Here is an 11,216-nt window from a genome sequence, read left to right on the forward strand (position 1 = left end):
GTTTAGGGTGTTTAACATGTTTACGATGTTTAACATGTTTAGGGTGTTTAACATGTTTACGATGTTTAACATGTTTAGGGTGTTTAACATGTTTAGGGTGTTTAACATGTTTAGGGTGTTTAACATGTTTAGGGTGTTTAACATGTTTAGGGTGTTTAACATGTTTATATTGTTTAGCATGTTTACAATGTTTAGCATGTTTACGGTGTTTCCCATATTTAACATGTTTATGGTGTTTAACCCGTTTAAGGTGTGTCCAATGTTTACAATGTTTACGATATTTAACATGTCTAAGTTGTTTAACATGTTTAAGGTGTTTAACATGTTTAAGGTGTTTACCATGCTTACGATGTTTAACATGTTGTAAGTCATTCATTGGTCCTACACCAATGAATGACCCCCCATCCCCCGACACACACAGCCACTCAACACCCTCTATCTACAGCATTATATTTCTGTTCACTTGGGATTTTTTTAATGTTAAATGTGTTTAACTTTTTTAACATGTTGAGTTTTTACAAGTGTGATGTGTTAGGAATGTTAAACATGTTTTCCATGATCTAACATCTTTGATGTGTTTTGCCTGTTTTACATGTTGAAGGTAATGTCTTTAACATGTTATTCATATTTGTCATGTCTACATTGGGACTATTTAAGGCAGCTTTGGTTTCCTGCTCCGGTGTGGACGTGGCTGACGTTAGCGGGAACAGGAAGCCCTGAACTCACCTGCACGGACTCAGTTACTTAAGGATGAGTTGTTTATTTTTGCCTTCGGCAGAAACATTCACGCTGGGTTTAAACTGCTCAGAACCTTCTGCTCACCTCTCTGCTCCAGGACTTCACACATTGTTAAAACATTCCTGAACACTTGTATAGATGTAAACATTCCTATAATCAGTTATTAGGAGGTTAACGTATAAAGAACTGGACATGGGGTCCCTGGTGTGTCTAGAGGATGACGCAGCAAACACAGGAATCTGGATAATCGTCTGCTTGGACTTTACGCTCACTTCCATAAACGATGAAGGAGTAGGCGTGGTCTTTCCACTTGTAGTTGACCTTGGTGACAGGAATCAGTTCAACAGTCTGCCTCTGAAGACCAACAGAGACAAGAAGTTACTCTCTGAAAAATACAGTTAGATATTTTTGGTTCATTATTTGATTTAACTTCAGCTTTGGGAAACATTCAGAGAGACATGCTGTGGAAAGCTAGAACTTCAGAGGAGTGCATCCAAGAACAAGCTAACACACTTCCTGAGTTTTCACACTTTTTTTGTCTTTTAGATAAATCAGTCTCCCTGTTTTTCATGATTGTAGTTTGTTTGAGGAGGGGTTTTCTACAAAGTAGACACTGGAGATCAAATGGTGACTGAGAATTGACATGTCTACAAAGGTCCATGGCAACATTTGGATTCACCTACCTGCTGTAAGATCCTGGAGTTCTGGGCATACTTGGACTGGTGTTCTCTGGTCAGACGCTCAGAGGCGTCGGAGATGGCTGGGTTTGGAAACCCGAGCAGAGGGTAGGCCTGTGAGGAGGCAGAAGGTTCACCTGAGGAGCTGGCACTCATAAAAGGAAGACTCCATCGTTATTGTCTGTACCATGAATCCACTGTTCTTGAAAAGCTCTTTGCCGCTCACGGACTGAAGGCAATCGGATTTCAGACCTGACTGGTCCTGGACCACAAGGTTGTCCACATGGTTTGTCCTGCAGGAGGACACACATACCGTACAGAAATACACAGATCGTTCAGACAACCTGAACTTGCAATACCTGGTTATGTATTCACTCGCCATTTGGGGGCGCCAAAGCTTCTTCCACATAACGTGGTTGTTCTTAGAGATTCAGAAAAACAGACATTCTTAGATCTCAGAGGTCAAATGCAGGGTCTATGATTTGAGGTCTGATTAATATTAGAGCTGGTCTTCATGTACTGCAATACTCCACAATCCCACAATTCACTGCTAATGTGTGAGTGTGGAAAGCCTGATGAAAACCTGTGAGCCAAATTATTTTTCCCTTTGATCTTCATCTAGTCCAGAGGGGATCCTGAACTCACCGTCTGACGATGAACATCAGTGGACTTCTATGTAGATGATCCAGCTTTCTTCTGTCCATCATTTCCAACGACTCTCTTGTTTTCCTGTCAAAGTTCCTTCATTTCTTCTGCTCTAAATCCCTTACTTCTCCTCTTCCTTCTCTCTGCTGAGAAACACGCGTTCCTCCTCTCCTTCCACAAACAGCTGTCAAGTTTCCACCCTGATGGCCAACAGGACCCGAGGGGGTCATTGTTACCCGGACCGTGACCTATCCGTTCTGTTAGTTCTGTTGTTTCATTCTGGTCGTATGTTTTCTTAGGATGAAGGATTTCCTAACCTTGTCAAAGGTCATTGCTGTCTTCTCAACAGGTTTCTGCTGGAACATCTCTCACGGTGCATTCACACCAAACACGATTCCCTCGGCAAAAGCGCCCAGCTCCAATATTAATCAATAGTCCAGACACACTCTGAGGAAAATTGAAGCCCTACAGCGCGATTTGAGCGAACTCTGCCAGCAGTTTAATTTGAGGCAGGAATTGGGCGGTACGTCCTTGAAGTAAATACCTGAAATTTGACAGGTCGCTACGTCCCATCTGCCAATCAGGAACTCAGCTTTGGGCACGTTACGTTTTCAGTGACCCCATCAGCGGGTAAAATACTAATCCAATACCAGCGTTTTTGACTACGGTGGAGCTCGCCTGCTCTACACGCCAGGAGGCAGAGAGCCACTGCGGAGAGCGGGGACCGCGGAGCGCAGGGCAGGAACCTGGGAGCTGGTGGCGGGAACCGGGGACAGTCAGTCACAGAGACACAGAAACAGCAAACACTATCATCCAGACACACCCCCCGAGTGAGATTAAAACCCTGTAACCCCTCAGATTAGCTCACCACATGTTTGACAGGTGGCGAGCAGCGAATTCGCCACATGGTGAAAGAGGAGCTCTGATTTAACGGGAACCACTAGTACGTGAAAAAAATGATGACACCCAAAATGTCAATTTTTGACACAGAGGTCTTAATCATGTGTCAAAATGTCACAACTTGGGAATGAAAATGTGTTGATTTAGAAAGCTGTAGGCGTTATTTTTATCACTGAAGTACCAAAATTGGCACCGATTAGAAACCAAAACCAAAACCAACGAACCACTTTGGCACCAGAACTGCACAAAACTCAATCAGTGCCCAACCCTACAGATCAGTGGTTTTCACTCCTGTGGTGAAGCTCAGTCACTCCATATATGCCGGCAGACAGCGAGATGCTGGAGTAGCCAGCTTGGCTTTCAAAAGGTCTCCTTATTTTATCCCCCACTTCGAATAATAATAATACAAAACACTCAGCCTTCAAGCTCAGCCCCAGAGACACAGAAACACCCTGGAAGCAGCTGTCAAACAGACACAGCCTGTGCTGGGAAAATCTTTTAATAATAATCATAACCCAAACATGGAGACATAATTACTGATGTTTTTGTAGAAATCTTCACAATAAATAAACCTGATTTCTCAACGTTGCATGTGTCTTCCATTCATTCTAAGTTAGATATCCACAGACAGAGCTGGTAGCTCCTCCCACATGCGGCCGCGGCATCAGGAGCACATTTTTTGACAAGCAGCGAGCAGCAAATTTGCCTTTCATGGGCAATGAATTTTGAAGAAATGATCAGCAGAAGGAGTTTGGACCCCATCTCTCCTCATCCTTTCATCTTTTCTACAACTATCTGAACTTAAAGATGACCATTATGGAGGATTTTGTGGAACAAAAAAAAATCTTCAAGCACCCCCTATCCACCAGAGCCCCCCGTCCCCCACCGATGCTCACCACTCCACTTTTAGCTTGATGTAGGACAGCAGGCGACACTTCCCATCACAGAGCTCACACTTCTTCTGTCCTGTTCCACTGCAGGATCCACACCTGTGCACAGGCAAATGGTCACAGCTTTGACCACACCCACCCCTCCCTCTGAGGTCGTCTGGCTGAACCATCGACCATCAGAGAATTGGATTGAGTCAGTGTGACGTTATCCATAGATACTCCGAACGAATAAAGTCAATTTAGTTGCCATTTTTCCAAATTCAAAATGGTATTCTAAATTGACATTTCTATGGCAACCACTCCAACCAATCAAGATCGAGCTTGTTGGGAGGCCACACCCTTACCACTTGAAAGTAGGCTACAAGAAATCTGTCAACGTTTTGAACGTTGGGGCCAGAAGGCTCCGCCTACTTTTATTGAGGTGTCTCCCACCAGACTGACAGTCTCTGTTGACCTCCATAAATGAGAATTTTAAAGTGCTGTTTGTTCGTCATTGCCACATTTTGATCAATTCAAATACAGTTGTGTAATTCTTGAAAATATAGTCAAAAACCACATGTGTGCTGCCCCCTACAGGTTGAAACGAGGTGTTACAGTTGAATTTTGTGATTGGTCAAACAATGCAAGTTTCAGAAGTCCCATGTCATGATCAGTAATGATAACAGTCTTTTTCCCAAGCCCCGCCCCTCTGACTGGATTTTCACATTTCAGCTGTGGGCGGAGTCAGCCTTCAACTTCCCTGTTTGGTTACCCTTTAAACAGTATTCATGGTTCAAATCATAAAACAACCAATGTAAATTCCATTGACAGTATAATCACTGGTCATGGCAACCCCTCCCCTCTCGTGTTCCAAACAGGAAGTACCTGCTGGTTCTAAGAAGGTCAAAATCCCCAAAACGTCTATAGAGAAATAGACATTTGATTCTCAGTCAATTTATTGGTCAGAAGAATCATTCTTGAACTGATGCATTCTTCTTAACATCTTTCTAATCCTACATTTTTAAAGATATTTCTTCTTTATTTTAAGACGTTTGAATGACAGCTTCTTCAGAGCCGCTTTTAGTAGAAGGAATGTGGACTTCGAACAAGCTCCCTCATGACTGGTGACTGCAATTTCTCTAAAAACATGACTCAGTCCAACGGACCAATCAGTTGACGTGTAGCAAAATGGCCACAGACAAACTGAAAGCTGGCCTTGGCCTGATGTTGCGAGGGCTGGAGGTAAGGCATTCTCTTTAGGTGACGTCAACACCCTGATATGTCCAGTAAAATAATACGTGTCAATGTAAACTCACCATCCCTCCTGCCCCACAACCGTTGCTTTCAGACCAACTCTGAGCCTACACAGCAGGTCTGCTCTTTCCCTTACCTGTCCTTTCCTGAGGCGCTGCAGTGAGAGCAGACTTCATCGTCACGCCTCCCGCTGCCATCACACAGCGAGCACGCCCTCTGGACACAACACACAACAATCAGATCTACAGATTACACAACATCAACTCAGTCCTGACGGATCTGTCAGGTACTGTCTGTAATGTTTTTAAATCCGGTTCATTATAATAATCCATGGGTGGGCGGGGCTTTCTTACATATCCTTTTCCATCACATTTTTTGCAGGGAATCTTTCCTTTGGCTTGGCACTCGCTGCAGTCCTGCAAACCAAAGGAGAGCAACAATGAGGACAGATTTGAGGTCCCGTTTCAGGGGTCTGCAACCTTTAATGGTTTATAAATGTTTTTACGGTCTTGGGCCTTCTTATTTAAGGGATTTGCTTTTAAGATATGAACCCCCGCGGACCCTGAGGTCCTCTGGCACCGGCCTCTTAGTTGTTCCTAAGGTGAGGACCAAAACTCATGCTGAGGCTTCGTTTCATCATTACGGTCCTCGCCTCGAACAGCCTGCCAGAGAGTCTCAGGGCCGCAGAGACCGTAGAGGTTTTAAAGAAGAGACTCAAGACTCACCTTTTTCATCTGGCTTTTACCTGACCTTTTGTTGGTTTTGAATTATGTCTTTTCTTTTTATTATTATTTATATTATTTATTATTTATTTTTAACTTTTATGTGAATCCAATTTTTTAGAATTTATATTATTTTAGTCTATTAACCCTGCTCTTACTATTATTATACTCACATTATTTAATTGTTTGTTTTAATTGTTTTAAACGATTTTATATTTTTCAAAAAGCTCCAGTGTTTCCTCACGGGGATCCTCTGTTCCAGGGTTCCTTCTGCTGGTGTGCCATTGTTGCGGTGCCTGTTCTCATTGGGGCGGCTGGGGACCTGCTCTGCAGAGTGGGCCCTGTGCTGGTCTGTGCTGGACGGGCGCAGCGGCGGTGGCCTCTGTGGTCAGACTGGGCCTTGGATTAGATGGATCCCTGTAATACTGTTTCTTCACAGCAGTACCAAGCCAGACTGTTTTCTCAGAGCTGCAGTTCTTAAGTCTTTGATCATTTTCTTTTTCCAAATATTATATTGAAGGAGGGAGAAGCTGGGGATGGGACGGGTACGCATTCTGTTTAAATGTCCTTTTCTCCTTTTGTGTATTTGCTTTTTAACACACTGTCTTTTTAATGTATTTTATTTGATTTTATGATAAGCACTTTGAGCTTTCTCTGAATGAAAGGCGCTATATAAATGAATAAAGTTTGAAGTTTGAAGTTAAAGAGCCATTCTGGAGGACTTCTTACTGACAACATCCCAGTAGGAGACGCAAAGTCTAATTTACAAAAAGAAGACACTGATTTGTATTTATTATATTGTTTTCTATTATGATAAATACAAATACATTTGTTTTTTCAGGCATAAATAAAACAGAAACATAATAAATAAAATGCTTTTTTTTTTAAACCATACCATACAGCAGATACAGACGACTGAAGAAACCACATATTAACTGATTGATTGACTAGAGCAGTGTTTCTCAAATGGTAGGGAGCGCCCCCCTGGAGGGAATATGAATAAAACATGTTTACATTAGTTATGGATATTGGGCATAATTCTACATAGTAGATGATAATAAATTAAATGTAGCAAAAACAACCCAAAAATCCATTTGGTAGCAGAAAGAGCCGCTGTTTACAGTGAACCAAAGAACTGAATCTGTGAATCTGAGACAGAATTCATCACTACTGTGGAGGGAAACAAGGAAAGACTTGTTTTTACTTTGTCTGAAAGATTTGGAAGGATTCTAAAACGAAAAAAAAACAAAAAAAAAGAGATATTAATAAAAATATTATTTAGAATTATTTTAAATTGCTCTTTATTGATAATAAAAGTTCAATATTTTGAGGAGATATAAGTTTAATTTGAGCAAATTAACTGATACTATGATATTTGCAGAACAAAGTTGTGGGGGGGGGGCAAAAGAATAAGTTCTTCATGGGGGGGGCGTAAGAGAAAATAATTGAGAAACACTGGACTAGAGAAGACTATTTCTATTCAGTTTCAAATGTCTGTGTTAACAGCTCCTCCTTCATTTCTGAGCTGAGAGCAGCGCGCTCACTGAAGGTGCTTCCACACCGGCCAAGACGGTGCGCAGTCAAGTGCACACTTTTAATGAAAAGTCAATGCAAATGTGCGCACAGCTGAAATCCTGGCCGCCGCGTCTGGAGCGTGCGTAACTGTGCGTTGCTATGCAAGTTTTTAAGTCTGGTCTCGAGCTCTACGCTCGGGCACGCACTGAGCATCCTTCCTGCTACATGCGTGACCGTGCTGCTCCGGTGTGGATACCACCTACTGAGCGTGCGTTCATAAACCCGCACAGACCGCATTCTTGAACGCACCGCACGCAGCCGGTGTGGGAAACACCTTTGAAGATTCTGCTCACGCGTGGGCATCACTCACGCACGCGGAAGTATTCAGTCTCTCTCGGGAGAACTGTTTCTGCTTGTGGAGGAGGAAAAGGCGCTTGCAGGGTCTGATTTGTCTGCGCGGAATGTTTGATGCGTGTGCGGAAATGTCTTAATTCTGCTGGAGTTTTGACATAAATAAAACTCCATGTGTGTCTCCCATTCATCCTAAGTGAGACATCCAGTTCCTCCAACACCCGTCGCGGCCTCAGTAACTCGCTTTTGACAAGCGGAAGGCTGTGAATTTGTCACGCGGCGATAGAGGGGCGGGGCATGAGAATCACGTTCAGTGTGAAAGCACTTCCAGCAGCTTCATGGCTCCTCCTCCACCGAGCTGACTGGAGGAATGAATGAATGAGTGAGGAGGTACTGGACAGCCCGCTGATGGAGCTTAAAACTGGTCAGTTTAACCACCTGGACAGTGGAGGTGAAGGGAACACGAATCTCCTTCTTCTCGTCTGTGAAGAACTTAGTGGGCGTGGCCTGCACCTCCCATGGCTGAGGAGCAGGCTGGGTGTAGAAATCAGCCACTTCACCTGTGGAGATGATCAGAAAGTCTGGTTTCTTCTACAGCAAAAGTTCCTTCAATGATCCAGAACACAAGAGAAAATCTGTTTTACTAAATTCAATTTTTGGATTTTTTTTTTTTTTTTGCAAAACTTGTAGTCATATGTCTATGCAAACGTCTTTTAACATGTTAAGCTACTTGCAACCAAGCAACAACGTTTGGCTGTGCACCACCCTCATCGGTCCGGAGTGCGCACGTCTTTGGTCTCTGTGGTTTATGGACTCAAGAGAAGCCGTTTGGTTGGAGAACACGAAGAACAACGTTGTTTTTTTCACCTGAATCTCTGCTGCTTCATTACCTGCAGCTCATCCAAACGGCAGAGCACATCATGAAAACACTGTCTGAAGAGGAGCTAATTGTTGAGGAGCTAACTATTACTTCAAACCCAAATCAAACAAGTTGAAAAAATGTTGGTGTTTGGCCACAAAAATGTCAAATGTTGGAAATGTTTCACTATTCTAAAATGCACTTTATTTTCGGGTTCAAATGTTTTGTTTTTTAAGTTTCAAAATTGAAATTTAGTATTTTGAAACTTAAAAAACAGAAGATTTTAAGCTGAAACTTTTTAATTTTATTTTAGAATATATATTTTAAATGTTTTTGGGGCCAAACACCAGTTTTTTTTAAGTTGTTTTATTTGGATTTTAAATATAATTGGCCCCAATTTAGCTAAACAGTGTGTGGGGTTTATTCTCACTTGGAAATAAACAACAGAAAGAAAAAAAAACTCTTGTTTTTGGTTTTGTCTTGGCTGGGTAGTTAAATATAAACAGAGGATTTAACAGCTTTATTTTTCTCAAACTCTTTTTCATTTTGGTTTATTTACTCGATAAAACTTCAGGAATCTATTTATTTATCTATATTTTTATTTGACCTTATAAGATGCTCCAGTGCCAAAGAACTTCCTGCACTTTCTGTTTCTGTTTCTACTAATCCCAAAGTAAATCATCTGGTTTAAGCCGAAGTTGCATTAGAAGTACTTTGAAAACTTTCAAAAGAGAGCATCAATAAGTCCTCACTATGATTGTTCCTGGCTGTCTGCAGGATGGCGGTCATTACCTTCATGAGGCTTGCGGGCCTGCTCACTGGACCTGTATTCTGTAAACGTCTCCAGACGATACTGCAGAATAGAAACACACTTTCAGTCTGTATCCTGCAGAGCGAGAATATGTCAGGAATACCATGAAGCTCCTCTGATGATCGTCTCTTTCCCCTAAATGGGAACGACCGCTATGCATGAAGAAAACACTCCTGGTCGTCTCTAGAGCTGCTTCTGCTGTGGAACCAAAAGTGATGACTAGCCGATCCGCTCAGGAACATCTCAGGCACTGAGTTTGTGGTCCTGAATCATTGTCAGAATGATCTTACTTTTTTCTGTTTGTCTTGACTGTTTTCATTGTGGTTTCTATGCGGGTCTCATGTTGGTCTGATGTTCAGAGGAGTTTTTTGAGCATTAGTGACTCAAAGTCCTTCACAGCAGTTAAACAAATGACATGGGGCTTAAAAATGCATTCACTAAACGAAGACTGGAGTCATCAAATCTATAGATCTTCATTTAAAGCAAATATATTGACCTCAGGCAGGAGGCAGGATCCATTGTGTCCTCCGTACAGGTCAGAGGTTCAATTCATTTGAGTTCTTTAGCAGTGAAACCCAAGAAAACTGTAGAACTGAAATCTGGTAAGACAATGTCAATAAAAGACATTGTAAGACTGAAGCTGTCAAATGCTGACAGGTTTGTGACCATCATGACATCACGACATCAGAGCTTCAAAGAAAATGTACTTTCAAGGCCGTGGAGCTGAAAATGGTCTGAAAAATGTGCGTAGCGACGTGTAACAGCACTGTTACAGAAGCTTTTCACAGGAAGCAGCTGCTTGAATATCTGTTTCCAAGGCTGGTGTGAACACAAAACTGATGAAAAAAAACACACAGATTCAGAATGAAATAAATTTTGTTTGTCATTTTAAACTTTTTTTGTGTGTGTGTCAAAAATTACAGAAATCTCTGCTGTTTTGAATCATTAAACAGCAAAACTGGAAAATGTTCTCCACAATTTTCTATCCCCAAAGTTCTTCAATATTTTACGTTCTAAGCATTACTGGTGCAGAGCCCGGTTGAAAAAAGTTTTTTTTTCCGCAGCAGAATCAGCTGATTCACGTTGATTACATCCACCTTTCAGCAGTATGAGGCTGTTTTTTCAGAATAAGATGGAGTTTCGTTAATTGCGTCAAATGTTGAAGAGTTACCATAACCAAAAGAATGTAAACACTGGAGCTAAAGCTCCAATGTTAAAGCTAATTTATTTTTCTAGAAGTTGTGTCTGTGAGCGGAACTTCAGTCTCAGTTTCTGAACAGAAAAAAGCTCTCGCTAGTTTTACTTTGAAAACCCGAAGCTTCACCATCACGAATATGTGTTTACTTCTGGTAGCAGTACTGCGGCTCTTTCGGCTTTGTTTTAGTTTGTAAACTTAATTAATCTGCATTCAGAGCAAAAATACATTGTCCCCAGATGATATTATGATCATATTTTACTACAATTTACTACATTTATAAAGATAGCGAATCAGCGATCTTGGACGTCGCAAATATCTGTACTCGAATTTTTGGGAGCACTCTTCTGTAATCCTTCAGTCGTTCTTAACGTTAAATAACAACATTCCACATCTTTTCTGAGGCTGCAGCGATTTCAGTTAGAGAGAGAACAGTGAGAGCGGGGTCATCGTGGCGCCTGACTCCCAAAATTCTCTTTGATGAAGAACACGGGCTTACCCTGAAGGTGTTGCACGGCTCCATGTTTGTGATGACGCCCTCTTTTACCGGGTCAGAACCGTAACAGCAATTATCCGACACAAAGCTCTCCAACGCCTCCCGCGCCTCATCCTCAGTCAGGGACGGGATGCTGCGATGACACAAGTACAGACAGTTTTGAACTGGGGGGGAGAAGGGGGCA

At 42.1% G+C, this 11,216-nt stretch overlaps 1 protein-coding gene across 1 annotated transcript in view; it reads right to left on the minus strand.

Moving 5' to 3' along the window:
• The window catches only part of LOC112139998 (protein SSUH2 homolog), a gene marked incomplete in the record, with an annotated part of 13,537 nt that extends 2,376 nt beyond the window's left edge, over positions 1-11,161 (minus strand). The window contains 9 exon segments of the mRNA XM_024262887.2: positions 644-1,092; positions 1,422-1,529; positions 1,603-1,708; positions 3,857-3,949; positions 5,220-5,299; positions 5,437-5,499; positions 8,110-8,231; positions 9,323-9,383; positions 11,036-11,161. Of these exon segments, the coding sequence (XP_024118655.1) occupies positions 949-1,092; positions 1,422-1,529; positions 1,603-1,708; positions 3,857-3,949; positions 5,220-5,299; positions 5,437-5,499; positions 8,110-8,231; positions 9,323-9,383; positions 11,036-11,059 (801 nt within the window).
• Between the last annotated feature and the right edge of the window lie 55 nt (positions 11,162-11,216).

Source organism: Oryzias melastigma, linkage group LG5, assembly GCF_002922805.2.
Source record: "Oryzias melastigma strain HK-1 linkage group LG5, ASM292280v2, whole genome shotgun sequence".
Taxonomy (NCBI): Eukaryota; Metazoa; Chordata; class Actinopteri; order Beloniformes; family Adrianichthyidae; genus Oryzias; species Oryzias melastigma.